The sequence below is a fragment of the Hermetia illucens genome, chromosome 4 (genome assembly GCF_905115235.1).
Source record: "Hermetia illucens chromosome 4, iHerIll2.2.curated.20191125, whole genome shotgun sequence".
NCBI classification, from domain to species: Eukaryota; Metazoa; Arthropoda; class Insecta; order Diptera; family Stratiomyidae; genus Hermetia; species Hermetia illucens.
Window position 1 is genome coordinate 154,743,107 of NC_051852.1, and position 23,344 is coordinate 154,766,450.

The 23,344-nt window shown below is 43.6% G+C and overlaps 1 protein-coding gene across 2 annotated transcripts in view; it reads right to left on the bottom strand.

The window, feature by feature from the left end:
- Positions 1–571: 571 nt before the first annotated feature.
- Positions 572–23,344, bottom strand: part of LOC119656162 (protein stum-like) — a 45,837-nt gene continuing 23,064 nt past the window's right edge. For both annotated transcript variants that reach the window (XM_038062505.1, XM_038062504.1), the window contains 5 exons: positions 8,033–8,527; positions 7,842–7,968; positions 1,253–1,379; positions 997–1,191; positions 572–935 (listed from right to left, as the gene is read on the bottom strand). In XM_038062505.1, coding sequence (XP_037918433.1) covers positions 811–935; positions 997–1,191; positions 1,253–1,379; positions 7,842–7,968; positions 8,033–8,527 — 1,069 coding nt within the window. In that variant the 3' untranslated portion in view covers positions 572–810. The remainder of the gene's footprint in view (positions 936–996; positions 1,192–1,252; positions 1,380–7,841; positions 7,969–8,032; positions 8,528–23,344) is intronic.

The window sequence follows — 23,344 nt, forward strand, 5'->3', positions numbered from 1 at the left end:
GTAAAGGCAAACCAATTATTTTCAATATTTTATTATTATTGATTCGCTTTATTACAATTTATATACAAAATTGTGACAAATTTAACAAATTCCTTACACTTATATGTTATATTGTATTACAATAATTTCAATAACGTATTAAAAGAAGATATTGCAAATGTAGTTTTTCTCGTTAATATTTTTTTTAGTATCTTCCAGTTCATTGTCTCCAAATTTTCTATTAGAATCTATTAAGGCTGCCACGGTGATATGTACGTACAAAAAGTAAGCATCAATCAAAATGATCCATGCTCCCTCGTTTTTCAGTTATTTTGTTACAATTTCTTGTTTATTCAAAGCTCAATAGGTCGTTGTTATCTACAAGATATTAGTGAGTATTATCTACAAACAACTAAGGATTTTTATTCTCGTATTTAGGTACGCATCAGCTAAGAAGTTTTCGTCAGTTCCTCTTTTTGAAACACCGGTCAAACTTTTATCTGAGATTTATCTTAATCTGTCCTTTCATACGAAAAATGTTTGGAGTGGCTAAAAATCCTGGGGAGCATTCTCTCCAAGGGAAGATGCTCTGTACAGATTCTATGTACATCATGTATTTTCTACATAAAAAAGTTTATTCTTTGAATTTGAATCTCAAAAATCTCCCACTTCTAAAACGGAATTTACCGACACGGATAGGACCTCATAAAACTGCGATAATTCGCAAGTGAAATAGTATTTTATATGGAATCAGAGAGAGAGAGAGACATTTCTCTTGGTTCTCTTTTTGGCTTTCTATACAGGATGAAAAATGGGGACATCTTCCATGCTTTACTTCTTTTCCTCCTTCTTCTGTGCCTCGATATCCCTTTCGATCCGTGCTTTTTCAGCGGCTTGTTGTCGTTGTTCCTCTTGCATTTCCAGCTCTTCTACTCGCCTGATCTTCCGCAGTTTTCCTAGAAATTAAGTCACATCATTAGCTTAGAATCATTAGAGGAGGGGATGAAAAATACTCACTTGCAGTCTTTAACATGATCAAGCCCCACCAGATCGACCATCCCCAACCGACGAAACAGAAGAGTACACAAAACGCCTGAGCTATTCCCACAATGCAATTGATAATCAGAGAACCGATTCGAGCCTTGGCACTGTCGTATTGTGAGAAACGTGGTATACCCACGCAAAGGCAGAAGAATCCAGAAAGAATGGTCCCTAGAGTTGCAGGAATATTGTTTTCAATAAGTGGAGTAAATACAGCAGCAGTTATAGTTACCAAATCCTGGTATGATGCAGTTGCAGATCATGCAGAACCACGCTAACCACAGGGGCATCACAGGAATGGCACCCTTCATTTTAGAATTGTATTCCACGAGGTCGTTATGAAGTTTTGGTCGACTGTCCTGTAATGATAAGTAATTCCTTGAGAATTCCAAGATGCTATTACTATTCTAGGAATGTTATCTATTAATGGTCCACGGAATGTTATCACAAAATAATTCTTCCTTAACTATAAATCCTCTCCTCGGAGACTACCTTGTCGTAGTGGCCAGTGTCCAAAACCATGAATATGGAAGTTATGGATTCTAATTCTCTAAGTGGTGAAGAGTCAAACATTTCGAATACATCCGCGACTTTGAGCAGCCAAATCGCATGGATTTTGGAGGCTTCACCATGGAGAAATCTCTCCTCTTGCATGAAAAGCTTGCACTTACTGTCTAGGTCGTGGTAAGCCAGAGAAATTTTCATAATGAGATCAACTGGAAAGACGACTGTGGCCAGCCAATCGGTGGCCTAATTTTTCGAGCAAAGAGAAAAGGAAGGCTAGGTAGGAGCAAACATTAGCCGCAAAGGGTACTTCCAAAGAAGGCAAAGTTTTTGGGAGTAAGGACATGAGCGTTTCTACACCATCAGGTCTGGCAATATCAAGAGTAATCGGACGTATTCCGGTAATCCTGGTGAGGCCCACACTGGACGCAGCGGACTCTTCAGTTAGCGGCGGTTTTCACATTAGATTACACTTATTTCTCCTAACATAAAGTTTGGTAAAATTAATCTGCAGCATGCCAAAGTCTGCTCCTATCTACTGGCAGCAGGGTTAGCAAAGTTACAGTCTCGAGACTGAGAGCCAGCGTTTTGATGTCAACATTTTTAGGAGCAACCACACTGAGACAATTCTGCTCCCAGGACTTAGTGGGGGTCATCTTACAACACCAGGTTAACGGCAAGAGGAGAAACGACGCAAGAACTAAAGGATATGATGTGTGCAGAGCCATGTGGCCTTAAATACCTAATAGGTTTTGATGCAAACACTCAGCATATTTGTTGGGGCTGTAGCAAATGCAATCCTAGAGGAGAGAAGCTATTTGATTTTATCATTTCAGAGCGAACGAAGGGAGCGCTCCTGTCCTCCTGGTTGTGAGACCAAGAAGAAGTGAAGGAATTTATCTAACGATCTGCACTTCGAAGTTGTTAGAGTGGATTAGAGACTGGCGGGTGCTACACGAAGTGCCACCATCAGACCAGCGATACCTAGAATTCAGTGTGGCTATTGCAGGCGAACAGATTGCAATACAGAGAGGGAATCCTAGTAAAACGGACTGAACAAACTTCAATGAGCTTATTGGCAACAAAGTGCGGCTTCGTAGGCGACTAAGGACTCCTTTGGTTGGTTTGGTTAAACTTCATTTTAATATATTTTTAAAACGTTCGAAGTGATGCTTCTTTAGAATTTACAGTGAGGAACTTGAAGCTGAAAGAGAGACTTCATGGTTGTGCAGAGTCCTTAAAATGAATGAGTTGAACTTCCTTAGAAAACCGCGTGGAATTTTTACAAACTTAAGAGTTGAGTTTATACAGACTCTCTTGGGAGAGCAAGTGCAGGAAGCAAAGGTGTCAATCAAGCAATTACAGAGGTTGAAATGAGCACAGGTTTCAAGAAAGATTTGCCGTTGTAAGGGAAACTGAGAATTCGAAACCGGGAAGGGTAGTCCACACAGGGAAAGTTCCTTTTAAACAAGAGGGATCGGGTAAATATGCGTTGTATAGTTCGAGAACGAAGCAGTCATAATTGCAGAAGGGAGCCAAATTATGGAGCAATATTTAGAGCTGGTAAAGTTGGGAGAACAACCTAGGATAAAATCAGACATTTCGGAAGCACAATTGATTGTTTCGGCGAAATGGGAATTGTCCTTCAAGAGAAGTGCTCTGAGGTGGCTGGGAGGAACACAGAGCAACAATCCTTGCTACCAAACTAAAGCCAAGAGGCTGAGGAGAACCTGCGCGAGGTGGCATAGAGAAACGCGGTACTCATTATGACTTGCTGGTCGCGATGCAGTAGGTGAATGCTCCAAGACTTATATAGGCGATTAGACCCAAGGTTCATCTGAAGTGGCTTCGGCTGCGAAGCCTTACTAGGGGTATATTGATACCATGAGAACCGGAAGAGCCCTCTGAATTTACATGTGTCAGAAGAATTCGTGGTTCATGTACTTTGAGCCCGGTTATTAGCGATTGGCCCCTCGGTGGGAGTTTCATGGTTGGCGTCCAGGTGGACAAGAGGCTGGGCCTCAAACGAGGAGTTGCGTTTCAACTTGGCTGCCGTACTCTGCAGTTCGGTAGATATTTAAGTTGGTCTTGCATCCACAAGTATGAATGCTGAGTCATGCACTCAGTATAGACTGGCACCGTTGTCCTTTTTACAGCGGGGTTCTTTAGAAGACCGTGATGTTAAGTTTACACGACAAAACTCTAGTTAAACGAGGATTTAACTTCTGTTCAAAAGAGTAGGAAAAGGACGTTGGGTAGGATTTAAGTGAGTAACATTTGCTGATATTTAGTGTCAGTTTGGTCAGTTGGATTGAAAGAAAGCACATTCCTGCGAAGACAAAACAGAAGCAATTTAAGGTCGTCTGCTTAAAGTAAGTAGGGGCAGGTGAGGAAAGACCGAAGGTCGTTAATAACAAAATAAGATTAGTAAACGGCCTAGTATAGAGCCTTGTTGAACTTCAGAGGTGCGCGAAAAAGAACGGGATGGGTAATCACGTGATAATGGAGAGGAGAATGTTGCGATTGATGGAATCAAAGGCCTTAGGGAGGTCAGTGTAAATGAAGTACACTTCTTACCGTGAGTTAAGATATGTGCGAAAGTGGTAAAATTCAGAAGGTTTAGAGCAGTAGATTGACGTTTCACAAAGCTATGTTGGTAACCGAAGCGCGCTGCCAATCAGCCGTTGACGTACCTTTCGAGAATTTTTGAACTAGAGAAAAAGAACGACATAGGGCGGTAGTTCACAACTAGAGTAAAGTCACCGCTTTTGACAAAAAGACACTCTTTCCAAAGGTAATGAGAGTAGTATTCTTGGAGAGCTTAATTGAAAATTATAGAGAGGAAGAATATGCATTGTTTCCAGTTAACTGGCAAAAGCTTAAGAATCTCATCGGGGCCAGGTCTGATACTGGTGCCAAGTTTATCAATGAAAAACTCATCCAAAGAAGGAGTCAGAAGATGAATGGTAAACGACTCGGAAGAGTTAGCACCTAGACAAGGCATTGTTGAAAGGAATTTGAAAGATGAAGAGGATGATCAAGCAACTTCCAAGCGTGTGCATTATATGCGGTGACCTTTATCCCACATCTGAGTGCCTCTGCGAAGAAATGCGATATCTGTGGTAGTAATTATACTGCCGTTTACGGAGGATATCCGTGTAAGTTCAAGAGAGTCCAACCACGGAGTTGATTGACGCACTATTTGTTTATGGCAACCATGTAACCATTAATAGGCAATCTTAACCCAAGTACCCACACAGTTTGCCTTGTTTTACGCTGATGCTCTGAAATTCAATCTTTCGGATTCAACATTTTGTGCCGAATCCGTAACTTATAACCCAAAATGGTTCAACTTATTTAGAGCATGAACCAAATCGCAGAATCCATGCAACATATGAGCACGATGGCTGATCTTTCGACTCCAGTCGGACTAAGCCTGTGATCGGCAAAAGTGGTGGAGAAGGAAACAAACAAGGACATTGCCATATAAGTTGAAGCAACTTCAACAGTAGAAGTAGAAGAAGTTTTCACATCCTACCAAAGCTGAAGTCGATTGTTAGGCGCCTTCCAATAGAGCTCTACAAAATCTGGATGACTGTGGAAATGTGGAAGAAACTAGCAGAAGAAAATGCACGAAGAAAGGTCAGCTACAATCAACTTGCATCCTTTATATATACGAGTATAGTGACCAATATCTCTTAAACGTCGCATAACGCGTTCACCACGTTTACGCGCCATAGTTCCTCGATCGATGAAATGTGCTGCGGCTCTTTCCAAGTCTCTCCGCCTACACTCCTCCTCAAGTGTACTGTGACATGTGCCTGCCTTTTCTTAAAGTGTGCCCTATTAACTGGCACATCCACCCTCTTATCAACACATCTGTCGATAACTGGCTCGTACGCCGATTTAGATCATTGTTCGATATCTTCTCAGGGCAGAGTGCACCAATGAATCTTTGAGTAATGGTGGTGGAATTGATCAGTCAGATTGACAACCCATGTCTTTTTGGTGTTCCTCCGTAGTCAGACTTCGCTGGCCTTCCAAAATCCAGGGCTATTTGACCAAGGTCCATGCTCAGCGAGGGACCAGACAGATGTCATTGTCATAGCCATGGAGTTTGAGCAAGGATATCATTCTCCATTGATGTGCTCCACGGCCTCCGGACAAGATAACATGGAGAACGGCACCGGTAGTAAGAAGGAATAGTATCGGTGGCAGAATGCAACCTCGCTGGATTTTGCTTTGAACTTTAAATTTCTTGGAAATTTGCCGCGACATTTTCCACCATCAACTGAATTCACTTTTAGAGTGCTATGGAAAGGCTTGTCCTATTTCCTACAAAGGCTCGCAAAGTGTTCGAAATGAGACTTCCTTAAAGCATTCTGTGAGGAACTGTAAGTCGAGAGAGGCTGTGTAGGGTCCTTAAAAGTCGGCCAAGTTGGACTCTCTTAGAAAACCCGATGATATTCTCACGAGTTCCAGACTGGAATCAGTACAGACGCTCTTGGAAGTACACCATGCGGGGAGAGTTGAGTGTTCTTGTTACACTTCCAACACGTAAGTGTTGCAAGGTGAACTGGAGCACTACGAAAGCGGTTGTTTCCAATGAAAAGGTGACAGCTGCTATACAATCCTTTGAACCCTTCAAAGCACCTGCCATGGATGGCATCTATCCAACAATACTAAAGGATCGATCGCTAACTAATAGCAGAGCTACGAAATGTTGCCAGCAAGGAGGTGTGCTATCGCCATATGTTCAGAATAGGAGTTATTCAAGATGATACGTGTCCATCCTGTAATGGGGAAGCGGAATCCACGGAGCATTTTTTATGTGAATGCTCCTCAAGGCTTGTACTATTGTAAGTTCTATAGCTATTTTGCTTAATTCGACCAAAATTCCACTTTGCGTAACAACGTTACTTCATCTGTTGTTTTTAAGGTTTTCTTTGCAAAAGAAAACCTTATTAAAATCGGTTGAATGTCTGTCTGTCTGTCTGTCACATGCACTTTTCTCAGGAACGGCTATACCGGTTGACACGAAATTCTGTGAGAAGGTGGGAACTCTAGACGCCCAGATATGCGGTAAGTGATATCCTCCTACGTTGGGACTAAGGGGGAGTCCCCATGCATGCAAAGTGTAAAATTTTTTTTTTCACCGAATATAATCATGTTGGGTATTAAATGAAAGGCCCCACTTAGTACTTTTCTAAGCCGGTCTTAGTTTTGACATTTGTTAGAAAGATGGGCAGTGGGAGGGGTGGAAACTGACGATTTCTTTAATGGACCCATTCTCAGAGACTACTAAGCCAAAAAATCTGAAAAAAATCATGAAGCTGCCTCTATATGGTGTCCAGGCCCCAAAAGACTCTCCATATCGACATCTGTTCAAATTAAGTTAATAATAGTATATTACCATATTTTTAGGGAAATTGAGTAAAACCCTCCTTAAGTTTACCTCAGAGTTATAAAAGTTGGTAATGGTATAAAATATAATGAAGCATATTATGTCCAAGTTTGATCAAAATCAAAGTTTAAACAGTAGTACCCTCTTAGTTAAAGGTAGAAGTATCAATGTATGCCAAGTCCAGACTCGATAATTATAGTAGTGGATGCGAAGCCGGCACAGCGGTACTGGTTTATACCAGTGGATACGAGACCTACCTAGCATCTCTGCCTGAACTAAGGGATATGGCACCCGAGTTGTACTGCGCAACTTCACGCTTGAGCTCACAAGGAGCACTGACCGCCATATGGGCACAACCACAATGAACCTCCCACAAGGGAGCCAACCGAATATAACCGGGCCCAAAGCAGGAGTTTTCCCGAAACATATGTTCTCAGAGGGTTATGCCGGTTCCCATGGTTCCAGATAACCTCCGGTGAGGCTTTGTGGTAAAAGCCACTTCAGATGAGGCCCTTACACACTCGGATTTGATTGCCCTCCTCGAGTATGGAGGAAGGGCAGAGGTCCTTCAGCACAAGGTAGAAATATCGAGTTATGTCAAGTCGAGTTTCGGAACTCATACCACCGGGCATCTGCCACCTTTGGATCGAGCACTTGGTTGGAAGGAAACGAAACTCCATCGCATTTGAAAGAGCTCATTGGCGAGGCTTGTTGCATTAACCATATACAGCACGAAACAGCTACAAGTGGAAAGCTGCAAACCGCCTGGTCGGGATTTCCGAGAAAACCCGCTTCCAAAGGACTATCCCGATTGTTGTATTACCAGATCAAACTTCCCGTTCAACCTGATATTGGCAACTACGCTGGTCAATAGTTGTACAGTAGTTATAACAAAAATAGTTCATTTACTTACCTCCAAGGGAATAGTAGGTGCAATACTTTGTTTTTTGCTGTTCATACTGGTTCGTCGGCTCTCACTGACAGGTTTAGGTTTCCGACAACAACAAAATATTTTTGTGCATAGTCTCGTACAGCATCCCCTTCAAATACAGGAAAAATGATTTAATCAAATATTTTTTTTTAAAATAAAGCATAAAAACTCACGGCTGAGGAGGTGGATCACTTATAATACTTTCTCGCCTCTCAGGCCATGCATTCGTTGGTTTCTTCTTCTTTCCGCACGGAATGCAGAAACAACAGCGTCTTACTTCCTCGGCATCTCCAGTAATAGTTTCCACTTTATTGGTCTTTCTGCAGCAGAAAACTTTTCCCAAACAAAGACAACATTTGTTCTGTTTCTTTGCTGTTTTAGATGTTTCAGATTCCCGTTCTTCCTGTATTGGTGCCATTCGCTTCTGTCCCATTTGTGGTTCAGCAGTTCCGGCATTTTTTTTCTTACGACAACAGCGTCCAAAACACCCTCGCTTTTCGTTGACTTCCTCCACGATGATGCGTTCATCAGATTTAGCTGAGCCAGTTTTCTGCTTGCGGCAACAGGAGCAACACTGACAACGGCGACATGGCATGCATAGTTTGGAACAGAACCGGCCACAACATCCTTTTGGTTTTTCATCGTCCAGGTATTCTTGGCTGTCGTCACTGGAAGAAAGGTGGAAGAAGTAAGGTTGGTTAGGATATAACGTCCTATTGCAATGGAGGACACGGTAATTTAATATTCGTTGCACATTTTCAAGGGCAAGACGATCACAGTTACAGGAGGGTGACCAGATCACGAAGCAATACTCGGGGGTATTCCTCGCGAGGGAATTGAAGAGAGCTAAGGACGGTTGGATGGAGCCAAAGTCAGAGGAGGAGCCAAGTATAAAGCCTGACAATTTTGCTGCTCGATTGGTGACTTCGAGGCAATGGGTGTTAAGACGGAGCTTATTGTCGAAAGTGACCCCAAGGTCTTGAGTGGAATTTAAGCAGGACAATGAATGTCCGGATAGCTGAGTGGTTAGAGCCCAAGGCTATCGTACGGAAGGTCCAGTTTCGACCAAAAAGAGGTTTGAAAGACCATCGTAGCCAGGTCCGACATTGGCATCAAATTTGCCATTGAGGTACTCGACAAGGATAGGGGTAAGAAGGGGCAAGGGTAAGCGTTCACAACCGATCACCAAACCTGATTTGCTGCGGGATATCATTAGCACTCTCTTCCCACAAGTTTGAAGTAAATCGATCCAGATAGATCCCGGTGAAATTACTGAGGTAACCACTGAAGAAGTCATGGAAACCGCGAAGAAGATTGCCGAAAATAAAGCCTCAGGTTTAGACGGCATTCCGAATAAAGTACTGACAGTGGCCGTCGAAGCAGTTCCAAGGTGGTTCGCTGAAACATTTACAACGTCCCTCATAAATAGTATTTTCCCGGAAGAGTGGAGTTAACAGAAATTTGTACTAATCCTCAAGCCAAATAAATCTTTGTGGGATTCTTCGTCTTATAGACCTATATGCCTGTTAAACGGCGTCGCCAAAGTTTTCGAACGGGTCATCTTCAATAGGCTTGTATCAATCACAGAAAAGAAGGATGGTCTCTCAGACAGGCAGTTTGGATTCCAAAAGGCAAGATCTACTGTCAATGGGATCAGTACGGTGACGGAAATTGCGGAAAAAGCAATGGAGGAGGCCAATAAATCTTGCCCGATAGTTACTCCCGACGTGAAGAATGCCTTCAATAAGGCAGAATGGAGCAAAATGATTGCGTCTTTAGCCAAATTGGGCGCTCTTAAATACATGGTGCACATAAGCGTGGAATTTCTCCAGAAGAGGAGATTGTGTTACGATGTGGACGATGGACCAAAGACGTATATAACAACCTGTAGGCTTCCACAAGGATCAGTTTTCGGTCCTCTCCTGTGGACAATAATATATGACGAAATTTTAAAGTTGCAACTACCCAAAGGAATGACAATTATTGGCTTCGCAGACGACATCGTAGTGACTATCGTGGCACAAGATATTGATGAGATCGAGGTACTCACAAACGAAGCATTTTTTGAAATCAGGACTTGACTAGAGGAAGTTGTTCTGACACTCGTGGAGCATTAAACCGAGGTAGTTTTGATTACCAAGAGAAGGAAGCAACCGTCGATAAAGAACAGGATTGGTAAACACATCATACAGTCGCAGCCAACGTTAAAATCCCTAGGAGTCATGGTTGACCAGAGACTGAAATTCAAGCCCCATTTTGAAAATTTAGCAACCAAAGCTTCTGGAGTGGCTACGTTGTTGGCAAGAATGTTACCAAATATAGGTGGTCGTAGGCAAAGCCATCGGCTCCCGATCTCGAGAATCGTGAGCTCAATCTTGATTTATGCAGTTGGAAGCAAATAGAAGAAAAATCGCAGCTCATATCGATTGAGTGCATTGCGAACCTCGTGCGCTTACCGTAGAACATCAGACGAAGCAGGTTGTGTGATAGCAGGCATGATCCCCATCGACATCTTGGCGAACGAGAGATGTAAGAAAGGGGAACTCCAAGATCATAGCGGGTGATTTCAATGCGTGGGCTGTGGATTGGGGCAGTCTCATTACGAACACCAGGGGCCGTATCCTGCTCGAGGCTTTCGCGGAGCTAGACTTGGTGCTTGCCAATACGGGAAATGTTTCCACTTTTCGTGGGACAGGGTCAGGCTCAATAGTCGATCTGACATATGTGAGTACCACATTGGCGAGGAGAATGACATGGTTTGTCAGCGTGTGTGACCACCAGGCAATTTTCCTCCAGATCGAATATGGGCCATGCGTTGATGTGCGTTCCCATGAAACTGGAGACCGGGGCTGGTCCGTGAAAAGGTTTGAGGAAGATGCATTCATAGAGATGCTATTGGGAGGCCAAAATCCCGGTGGTGCAGTTACAGAAAAGGTAGAGCAAATGATGGGACGCATAACGAGAGCATGCGACGCTGCTATGCCGAGGCGACAAGTTCTCGCAAAAAGACGCTCAAACTATTGGTGGAATGAAGAGATCGCGGTGTTAGGGGATGCACGTTTTCGAGCTAGAAGGATCTACTAGCCATCTAGAGGAAGACCGAACTTCGACCAGAAGCGGCTAGTATATGTGAATCTTCGAGGTAGGCTTAAGCAGGGTATACAGACCAGCAAGCGAGAATGCTTGAAGGAACTTTGTGCAGAGGCAGACCATAACCCCTGAGGAACATCGTACAGGATGGTTATGAAGAACATGAGAGGGCAAACATTAGAACTGACCTACCCACGTCTTCTGTTCGATATCATGATGGCGCTCTTCCCCCCCGGATAAAGAGGAACGCAAATAACACAAGTAAGCATTGGACGTCTACACCATACCTGCGGTAACTAAGGAGGAACTTGCGCAAATTTACCGAAGTATTGGTGATAATAAAGCACCCGGTGTGGATGATGTTCCCAATAAACCTCTTAAACTCGCTGTTAAGACCAGACTCTACTGCTTTATAGCGTTTTTGACCCATGCATGGTAGAAGGAGTTTTCCCCGACCGGTGGACGAGGCAAAAACTAGTTTTGCTCGCGAAGCCGAATAAACACCCAGGGCAATCATCATCATACTGACCGATTTGCCTCATCGACACGATAGGAAAGAGGCTCGAAAGGGTCATCTACAACAAACTGCTCCCTATCATCGAATATAAGGATGGACTATCGGAGCGACAATTTGGATTTCGTCAAACCCACTCAACGGTCGATGCCGTAGACGTTGTTTTGACGCTGGCTCGAGACGCGATGTTGTCTAAAAAATGCTGTACCCTGGTGACATTGGATATCAAAAATGCGTCCAATTCCGCAAGTTGGGAGTCGATAAAAAGCTCACTGGCTAAAATGGGTGTCCCTAGTTATTTGACTAAGCTCCTCGACAGTTACCTTTCGGAGACGACACTTTGATACGACACGGATGAGAGATCCAAGCAGTACACCGTCACAGCAGGAGTACCGCAGGGTTCAGTGTTGGGTCCTCTCCTGTGAAACGTCGTGGTTGTGGTCGCGAAACAACCTGAAGACGTTGAAATGTACGCTAACGAAACCATTAGCGCTATAAAAGCGTGGCTGGAGATGGTTCCGCTTGACTTTGCGGAACAAAAGACGGAGGCGGTCTTGATTACCAATCGTAGGAAGAGGAATGCGGTTAACATTCGTGTTGGTGGTCACGTCATCACTTCGAAACCGGTTATCAAATACCTAGGGGCGATGATTGACGCTAAAATCAATTTCAAGGGACATCTGGACTATGCCTGTGAGAAAGCGGCAAATACCAGCGTGTCATTAGCACGGATGATGCCTAACATTGGAGGCACAAGATACAGTCACAGATTACTTGTAGCCGGAGTGGTTCGCTCCTCACCAGCTTGGGAGGAAGCACTAGCGTGTGAGAGTAATTTTAGGATGGTAAATATGAATTACCGCTTAGTGGCGCTGAGGATGTGCAGCACCTTCAGAACAATATCAGGCGAGGCAGCGTGTGTTATTGCGGGAATGATCCCGATCGACATTCTGGCAAGTGAAACACGTTGCCTGTACAAGAAAAGGAAAATGAATTCTCCTGAAAGGGATGCAGAATATCGAAAGGCGAGAAGGCGAGAGTCGCTGGAGAAGTGGCAGCAACGATGGGACGACTCGCAGAGCGGTCGCTGGACCCACACTTTGATTCCCCGTATTGAGATTAACTACCATCTGACGCAATTCCTGTCAGGACATGGTGGTTACAGGAAGTACCTGCACCAATTCAGGCAGGATGATTCTCCGTTTTGTCCTGAATGTGGTTGCACACCTGAGGACACGGAGCATGTTGTCTTCCACTGTCCACGATTTTTCTCACAAAGGAGGAGTCTGGAAGACTCCCTGAAAACCAACCTAAGCCCGCAGAACATCGTCCGGAAAATGTTGAAGTCGGAGGGAAACTGGTGCGTGGTGAACTCCGTAATCAAAAGAATACAGGAAGAACTTGGAAGAGCGGAGCGCGCAAGGACGCGAAGAACGGAAGGCTTGGTCGCTTAAAGCGCAGCCCACGAAGTAATGTTTGCGGCGGTTCCACGGGGAAGGAAGAAGGAGAAAGTGGGGGTGGTTTTAGTGGGTGAGAATCCCACATGCTGCTGCAACCTGGCGCGGCAGTGTCTTTGGAAGATTTCCACCTCCATCCATAAAAAAAAGACAGACGGACAGAGAGAATACTTAGATTTTCTCTGACTTTATGACCCCATATACCCAAGTATTCCTCATCACCCACAATTCCAACCACATATGCAGGTACGTCCAATTAATTCAAATTATTTGCATAAACAAATTCATTTGATAGCGTGTAATGCTACCATTCCGTCACCCGCGAAACGTTTAAAAACCCACATCGCTCCCAGCTACGCCAATTTAAACCTCTTCAATATGAATGCAAACTTTTAGTAGTTCCTAATAATATCCTTTCTTGAAATTTGAATAAGATTAACCATCGCAATGCGTGCTGAATTTATAATTCGCATTCTTAATAGTCAACTTGTCAAGTCGAGTTAGTGCTAAGCCGACGACTAGTCACGAGACATCCTTCCTGCACCTTCTCCTCTGTATGCATATGAACTAGGACGGAAACCGATTCCACACCCATCCTGAAACTACGTAACTACGTCCACTAAGTACTGTGCATTTGAATTCACAGTGGGAGGTAATCCATTGTTGCACTCTGTCGAACGCTGCACATGTTTAAAGCGTTATCGGTTGGTGATAGCACGCTAACGATAATCTGCAGGCAGGAATCGAACCCATTATCGGTTCCGCATCCGAAGTGGGTCACTGGATTATGCTTCAGGGCTTGGCATTGGGTGAATTCATTACGTATGCATATAATGATTGCTTCCACGAATCGGAACTGACTTAGATTTGTTTCAAAATTAAAGCACTGGTAGGTGGGTGGGCAGGTGGATTAGCGAGGCGGCTAAGGCGCTCCCTTTTTACTCAGAATATAAACGATGAAACTGAGATGGGACCGAGGGAATAAATCTCCGACAGTTACCAGTAGCTCCTTAATTTCGCAAGTCCTGCTCAGCTTTAAGTTGATTGATTGTGCTTGTGTACAATTTATTTCAATGAATGCAGAGGCCAAACCCTATAATCAGGGTAAAATCAGGACATGCGTTGGCTTCTTTCTAACTGATGAACCGAAAAGAGTTGATCATTTATATTCGGCTTCCTCACGTCATCTGTTCTTTTTGGCTTGGAAGGGTTTTCTCGGAACTAAACAAAGCGATGGAACATTCTCATGTTTGCTGGGAGTTATCTCATATAATGAAAAATAGAAAGACATTGTGCGGATGAGTAAATCGAGAGCAATCACTTCTCATCGATACAGAGTCTTCCTTTTCTTTGAATCATATTGGCCGAATCCATTAGTCCGCCATTTTTCCAAGTGGCAGTTTGAGGTGCTGTGCTCCAGGAAAACTCCTCTTATGGTTTTAATGTCGGCCTTCTTGAGAGAAAATGACAATGGCGCTCCATCCTTGTCAGGCTGCTTCACCTGAAACTTCGGGAGTCAACAACATTTACAATCACCCTTGGAATAGTTTTGACAGTAGAAGGGTATGACGCCAAAAACCGGCTTTGATCTCGGCATTGTGAACCCAGTCTGGTGGCAGTTCTCGGATGACTTGACATAGGACATCCGTTTAGTGTCGATATCGTCGCTTGACTATCGAAACAGATTAGCTAGATTTGTCGACACTGCTGCCAATACAATGGTATCTATCTCAGTCAAGAATATCGTCATCAACTTTCTAAGCAGTTGGACTAGTTTAGTTGGTCTGAGCCAGACCACCCTTCCACGACTAACGGTGAATTCCAAAGGATAGGAAAAGTGGCCTGTCTTAATTCTTACACTGGACAGGTAGGTCGTTAGATGGCTCCAAACCGATTCTGACTCCCGTTAGGTTAGAGTTCTGCTGGCTTCATGCCGAAGACTCTATTTGAGGAAAGGCATAGCAACTCCAGTTGGCATTGGCTAGAGAGTAGTCGCTGCGCTTTTGTCCGAGAGATCTCGTGTGCTTATCAGTCGGGGGTTTTAGGAGACCAGTAGTTAGTTAGTCCCGCAGACCCAAAGGGCGTTTATCTCCCAAAATTGCAATCGGAATGATACTCCGTATTATTTCCAGGGATTTAGTAGGGGAAATTAATGATAATCGTTCATTGTTCTTACAGAAATGAATTTTCGGAATAAACTTCCAAGTGTTTCAATGACATAACAAAGACCTTGTAGTGCCATCTAGAAAATTCTGTCAATATTTATCGAATTTCAGCCGGCATGAGTACCATTAGGTCTCCTATCAGAGAAAACTCTTCTAGGGTGATGCCCAAATAAAAGTCGGGCACTGTAACTAACTAATTCGTTTTGCAATTTCAGGAGCAGTAGATGATATATCCCGCCAAGGTCTACATATCTGGACAGTTGCCAGCCCCTTTTAGATCAGGACCAACGCCTATCCAGCGGGCAGAGCTCGTTCAAGGAGAGTCGTTACTTTAGCTCAGCGCCGGGCCTGGCATCCTACAGTCGGGCCAAATACACTACTACGTGAGAAGAAGCAGCGGCGACCCGGGGGAGTCCGAAAAGTGCGGCAGTGCTCCGGGAGAATACGATGAGCCCGGAAATTAAACAACGGATCGGGCGGGACCTTGGAGAACTGAAGTGAAAACAGAAATTAGAAAAAGCAGAACGACAAGCTGATCGGGCAGCCAACCTGTCGGGGCATTAGAAACCAATTTGTGAAGAGGGTGCAGAGGAGCCGAAATAGATCCAGCCATCTAAGCCCTGCTGAAATAAAAAAAAAAAATAAAGAAAAAAAACTGTTACATATACTCAGATGAGACTGGGGGCTACCCGTACAAGTATATACTGCTGGACTTTAGGAAAGAGGTCCCAAGGTGCATAGTGGCAGCACTTTACATTAACAAATGCCTGGACAGCCTCTCTAGACCCAGTAATCACGCGCGAGTCTTTGGTCTTGAGTCACAAACGAAGTCCTGTCCCTTCAGTAATGCTTGAAATGGGGTCTTTGGATTCGCGGTCGTAATTTTATGTTGTTAGCAAAGTTTTGCCACGGGTATGAGACGATGCATGCATGCATCGAAATGAATTCCCACGTTTTGTCTCTTACCTTCTGATATGGATGTAGTGTTTCCTATTAGCTTGGAATCAAGATGCACTCTTAGTATTTGACCATTGGAGCTAATTAAATCTTTACTCCCGATAAAGTAAGTAGGTAGCAGGTATCTGTGGTTGGTCCGAGGACCCCATAGTGCTCACGATAGATAGCAACTCCCTCATCTTGCAACGAGAGATCCTTTGAAGTTCACAAACAATTGATTACCTAGTGTAAGTAGCCTGGCTCTAGCTAGAGCTGGGCAACTGCAAAAAAGTGATTGCTAATTTCTCCACCCTTTCCGCAACTTTGGCAATATGAAGTATGGTCCCCCATAGGCCAGTGCCCTGAGCAAACCGCTGTAATTCTGTACGCATTTGCACGAATCTGGCCCAAAAGTTCTGGTGATCCGGTCTTCTAATAAGTGGGGCAAATCATTTTCGACTTGGTGCGATCTGAAGTCAGCGCCTGTTAGTAGTGGGATTAGGTTCCAAAAACGTAGTTAGCATGTAACTTCTTCAAATAACGCTCTCGGTGAAGATAACTAGTCCGATCCTCCTAGCGTTCACCTTGAGTAAATTTCCACTATATATCCCATGTAAAATTACGATAATAGAGCCACACTCAGTGTCTGGGAATTCCCGGAAAATTATGACTGCAAGGTTAATCTGTGAATGATAAAGGTTCTTCCGTTTTCTAGAATCAATAAGAAGGCATCATGGGCCACCATAAGTAAGAAAGATCCGCTTCCTGCGAGAAGCCTCTAAGAAGTCTCAATTGGTCTCTTTTCGCTACAAGAAGGACCTTCTTTCATTCTATTATATAAGTAGTATAGAAGTATATTCAACTGTTCAACAGCCGACGCATTTCACGCCTCCTTATCTTCCTCAATGCTACGAGTACTTCCGTGAATTTGCCTTTTTGACAGACGTGTTATCCTTTCAAATAAGCGACGCTGTATAGGGATATACATACTCCCTATGAACTGATTTACCTATTCTTTAGAAGGAAGGAAGTTGGGCTAATCGGCCCGAAGCTGCTGTGTTCGTCTTGAAGAATTTCCCAGGTTTGAGAATAACTATCACTCTTATATTAGAATATTAAGGCAGGCCTAGACCGGATACCGGTTGTTGCGCCGTTGATGATGATGATATTAGAATATTAGTCTACGCCAAACATGCACGGTAATGTTTTGACTATGCAGGCCATGGACATCAGTTCCCGGTGAATTAAAAACCAATTTATTTGGCGCCAATAACATAAAATTTGCATGCCAGATGGCTGCTCTCGTTGTATCTTCTACTTTACAAGGATAAATCGTCTAGTTCCTGGCCATATATTCCGCTGAACCTGAGGTTTCTGCAGATTTGCTACTACCACTGCTCTAGTTGTCTTGAGAATCCGATCCCTTTCTCAGACAGAAGAAGGATCGTTAGGAACTCAAAGAAAGCCACCCGTTTTGAGTGTGGTAATTGGAGGGGTATCAGGTTGCTCCTTGCCGCCGCAAAGACAATAGTTAAAATCATCCTGAAATTCACCCGGAACACCTCGAAAGCTAGATTGACAGAGAGCTAGCTGGTTTCTGCTTTATATTTCGCTGTATTGATTAATATGCGGATCACTTTGGAGTGATGCTCTTCCTCGATTCCGTGAAAGCGTTCAATAGCGTGAATAGGAAGTGTATCTGTGTTCTCTACGCAGGAGGGGTATTCCGGAGAAACTGATAGTTATTACCAGAGGGACATATGGTAACGCAAAGTGGCACGTGCTGCACGAGGTAAAATCTGAAAGAAATTTGAGTAGTCCGTCAGGGTTGTATCTTGTCACCGATAGCAATTTTTCCCACTGACATCACTAAAGTTGAAGAGGCAGCTAACTGAACGAAATCAGGGAAAGGAATATAACCTGACGACATTGCAAATGATCTATTGGAAGCGAGAATCTAGGGCCCACTACTCTGGCTCAGTAAGCTCTTCAATTGCGTTATTATTATAGATAGAAAACAATCGTTATAGTCTGATTGGACCATGATCTCATGTCATGGAGATTTTGAAACGCATCTTTGAAAGTCGTATTGGAGACATCATTAGAATTACCGTCAACGATGCCAGATTTGTGAGTAATTATGACTCTACTCATCCATCCGCTAATGGAGAAACACAATGGGGAATGTCTCCTTCTCTACATTACCTTACTGAATCTAAGAATGTGTTGGCCGTGCACCATACAAACACATATGGTAGGCACTGCATCTCTGGTGCTGGATGAATTTCTGCGCTGGTTTAAACCGTGGTATGGTAGGTACATCAACACTTCTTCGCGTCTCTGCCGGACTTTACCAAGGAAACACTCTTTCGCCAATACTTCCGTTTTTGTCATATAGGTGCGGCGCATCCAACGTCTAACGCCCTAGGCATTGTTTTACTTAGTTGATACCTTCCAGATGTAGAATGACTGCCTCGTGAAGGAAATAGAGCTCAGATCACTAGAGATCACTATTTCACGTATCAGTGTAACCTGGGTGAAGCAGCACTCTGTAATTGCCGTCCTTTACGATTGACATATCATCTAATGCCTCAATAAAATCAATCAATCAATCGCTCTCTATGGTTTCGTGCAAAACGTCTTACCGTAGAGTCAAAACTCTTACTTAGGTTCTTAGCAACTAAATTAGCGAAGTCTTAGCCACTTTCGGAACAATAATCCTCCAAAGAATTTTTCGCGTCCTAGAGGAAAGTAGACGATTCGGTAGCCTAGGCAACGATAAGTAATATTATGACCTTTTGCTTGTAGAATGCGGCTCAGTAGGTTACGATGTGGGGTCCATTAAACCGGTGCCCGAAACGTCTATAGGAGCGATACTACATATAGAAATAGAAACCGTGGTAGACGCTCCCTTATCTGAAGGGATGGAGTGTGGGCCAGGCAGCGTCTAGAGACGTCGAGTTGCAGATATAAAACTAGGAACTAGGGAACGTTTGGAATGGTCAATCAATCAACACCAATATGACTGCTAAGGTGCAATGAGAAAGTGGTATTCGCTAATGATATAAACCAACAACACCAGTCCGCTGCATGGTCAGTAAAGAACATATAAAAATGTACCGATAAAAGAAGTTTCCTTTCATAATCGAATGTGCCAGGGTTTCGAGCTAAAGAGGAATTTATCAAGCGTTTTTAGGATAACTCACGCCTCTAGGCCACTTCGACAAAAAGGCATTTTCTTTGACTTACGCCCACTCCTCCCTTACAAAAGGAAAGAGTTTACTAAATTGTTGGGATGATCTTGCCACACATTTTTGTGATTTTCACTATTATTCACGGAGTTTCTTATATATGTATAATCCGGACTCACATATAATTTCCCGCTTAACTTGCGCTCGTCCTCTACTGTTTTGCACAATATAATTTGTGGGGATGAACTGATTCACTGTATGGTATACTCGTAGCTAGTGATAGAATTGTCACCCGTCCTCAAAAAGTGACTTGTTCAATACCATTTCCATTTTGTAATCAACTTTTCTAGGAGTATATGACCCGCATCATTGGAGGCTTCGGATGTAGAGAAGAAGAAGAGGGCTTTCCATGAGCAATTGTAAGCAATCGAGGCTTCCTAAGTCTGATATCATCTGACACTTTGCTCAGGTATGTGATGGGAAGGAATAGCCTTGGTGACCGTATCAGCCAAGATGAAAGGTTTATAAATCTCTGCAATTCTAAACGCCTCGTTATTAACGAAACACTGTTCGCTCATACTGGTTTGTCACAAGACCGACTGGGTTTCGACCGATTGACAACGAACATCTAATCAGATCGGGCAAATCTTGATCAGCAGTAGATTTAGTAGTTGCCTGCTTCTCGTTTCCGTGATCAGACCATCCTCCAGCAATTGAAAAACTTTCATGCTGCGCAAACTAGATAAACTCTAAACAACCCACCTGAGAATGTTGATGTATATTGGGCTGCGGTCGAAAGTATTTTTATCTGTGGAATAGGTGAAAATGTCGGCCACGCCTTAAAAGGACGTTACAAGATCTGACTGACTGCAAAAACGTGAGGGTAGAAAGATGATCGTTGATAAAGAAAATAGAAGCTGCTGCATATCCTAATGACTTCACCAAGGTATACCACACCATGGAAGAACTTTGAAGTGGTCGTAAGCCTTTCGGTGGTCCGGTGAAGGACGGTAACGGTAGGCTTCTCTTCCACGATGATGAACATCTGAAGAGTTAGAAAGAAAATTTCACTACAATAGTAGAATACCCGGGGAAGGACGTTAACATGCGGGCACGAATTACTCCTTCAAACAGAAGTAAAATTATTTCCGCCATCAACCCGTTGAAGCGGCCTTAACCGGCACCCCCAGATCTTGCTTTCGCGAAGATACTAGTTAGAAGTCAATGCCAATCCGGAATTGACAGGTCTAGGCGGTAGTGTGAGTTATTACGGGGAGAAAACATTGGATAATTTGTACGGCCAGGTGAAAAAGTCGACGAAGCAGAAGTTAAAGCTCGAAAGAAACGGATAGTAATCGAGTGCAAAGACCGTGTCTTCGAGCGAGGTGACTTTGGAAAAAGAAAAAAGGGTAACCAGAACTCGGCAGTCAGAGAAAGAATACCGCGATCTTTGAAATCGCCTTAAGACTATACGCAGCTGTGCCTTGAGGCAATTAAGAACCCATGGGCCGCCGCTTAAAAGGTTGTAATGAACAATGTGGACAAAAATCACCCCAAATAACTTGTCCGTGGCTCTTGCCCAGAATAATCCCAATTTTTTTCATACAACGGTTCAACAGGGGGCCTTCTCAATCCTCTGGGTGACCGAGGAGGAACTACTAGGAATCTGTGGACGAATTGAGTATAATAATTCTCCGGGTGTGCGGGGGCGGGGGAATTCCGAACGAAGCCCAAAAATTGGTTGCTGCAATCAGGCCCGCCTGGTTCATAAGCACATTTGGATCGTGCATGGCGGAGTGTTACAGTGGAAGAGGCAGAGGTTGGTTCTACTAATGAAGCCCCAAAACTGAAATAAACGCCAATAGAATCAATAGCTTCAGTCTGACGAGAGATCGGACTCTTCCTATTTGCTCTAATGGATAGAGCACAAATTACATATCTAGGAAACGTTAATTCTGTCTAAAATTTACAAATCCAACTATTTTAATACTAACACCAAGCTGAATTCATCAACTCAAGAGGAACTGGTTCAGCATGCGGGTCTGATATATGTGGTGGTGTTGATCAGAAACTGGAAGTAGCAGTGGGTAGGTCACCAATTAAGGAATGCCAGGTAATAGAACGCACTACCCAAGATAGCCGACGAATAGGTCGCCATAGAATTATGTGGTGAAGTGCTCTGTGGGCTGCTGCGCGAATTTTTTCATCATAGCTGTTATCGGTTTAGAATCCCACAAGTATATTACCCACTCCTGTAAACGATATAGTCAAAAAAGTACACAGGAAGATCAACATCCACATATATATAAAATAAGTGTGCTACCATGTGGGTGTAACGCCTAGGCGTTCTTAGACAAATCATAGAGTGCAAGGCTTTCCGAAATATTATACGAAGAATTGTAGCACCAGCAGGAGAGGTTTTAGAGGGTGAAACTAAAGGTATATGCCCAGTAAGCTCAAGAGAAGTACTACGCAGAAGATGGGGGGAGGGGGGCTCCATTGAGATCGTTCAACTGGAACTGACTAAGCCAAGAAGATAATAACCAAACTCTTTTGAAGGCGGATTGATTTGATCTGGAGAGTCTTTGAAAAGGTTGGCTCTTCTATTGAGGTCCCAGGCTAACTTCACGTCATACCTGGCATTAAGTAATAGAGCTCTGACCTTTTCTGCCACTGGGTCCCGTTAAGCTAATGACAGGGCTATATATTAGATGGGTACTGTAGCAGGTAATTCCATTCAAGCATCAACGATAATCTGCTTGGCACCCTAAATGGAAGGATTAAATTTGAATAAAAAACGGGAGAAATTATAATCATTATTAAATTGTAATCATTATCACCATAGGGTCAAAGCTCTTACTGTACAAGACAATGATCTTGCCAGTCCTCATGTATTTCTCGGAGACTTGGGTTCTTAGCAAGAAGAATTGCGAATTCTTGGCCCCGTTCGAGATTAGAATCCTCCGCAGAATTTTTGGCCCTCTACATGAGGATGGACGTTTCCGTAGCCTTCATAACGACGAAATCTATGAGCGATACCATAACCGTCCGGTTGTGGATAAAATCCGGCTCAGTAGGTTACGGTGGAGGGTCATTTAATCCGTATGGATGAGGATGATCCCACCCAGAAAGCCAATAAAGCAATATCTATTGTAGAAAAAGAAGACAAGGCAGACCCTGCCTAAGATGGAACGATGGCGTAGGCCAGGACACCAGACAGCTTTTGGGGATATCGAATTGGTGGACCTCGGCGCAAAAGCGGGTTGTCTGGAGTTCCTTATTAAGGCAGGCCTAGATCGTATACCGGTTGTTGCGCCGTTGTTGATGATGATAGTTTATAAACCCATAGTTGGGACATATCGGGTTGGCTATTCCAGGTGACATGCTGATTTCCCGGCAACCTTGAACTCATGTTTGACTGTCTTGCGTCACTTAATTCTAGGCCGAATAATTCGTTGGTTATCCTGGGATAGTTAATTCCAATATATGGTATAGTTAGCAATGGAGTTGTTGCCTCTTCTCAAGAAGCGAGTTCTCGACATATTATTTACAGTACATACTGATCCCAAACCCAAAAAAGAGGAGGGTCGAAGGCACTGTGCTTAATACATTCCTCAGTGAAATAATAATAAAATGCCAAAAGAAGGGAGCAAGATCAATAAATTATAGTTGGAACTACTCCACCATGCTATCCTGTTTGATTTTTCTTGGTGACAGGTCCCGCGACGGGTCGACGAGAACAAAAAATGATTATGCCATTTGAAAAGCAAATACTAAGGCTCCACCTCAGTCGACCCGGCAGAATGGGTCGTAGTCGTCCTGCACGTCAGATATTGGTAACCTCACTGTCAAGACGGAGAAACTATAAATCTACGGAGAAACTAGAAAATCTACCGCAATGTCATCTTTCCAGTTGCTCTCTATTCTTCTGAGTGCAAGCTCCCTATCAAAGACAATGAACGTCACCCCGCGATAATGAATCACATCCGAAATAAAGTGATCCGCGATCGATATGGGGTTACACTGATCGTAGAAAAATAGCAAGAGAAGCATCTTCGATGATGTGATTTGCGCTGGCGAAAACTCATTTGCTAACATTGGTCTGAGCATCAAAGTCGATGGGAACGATCAA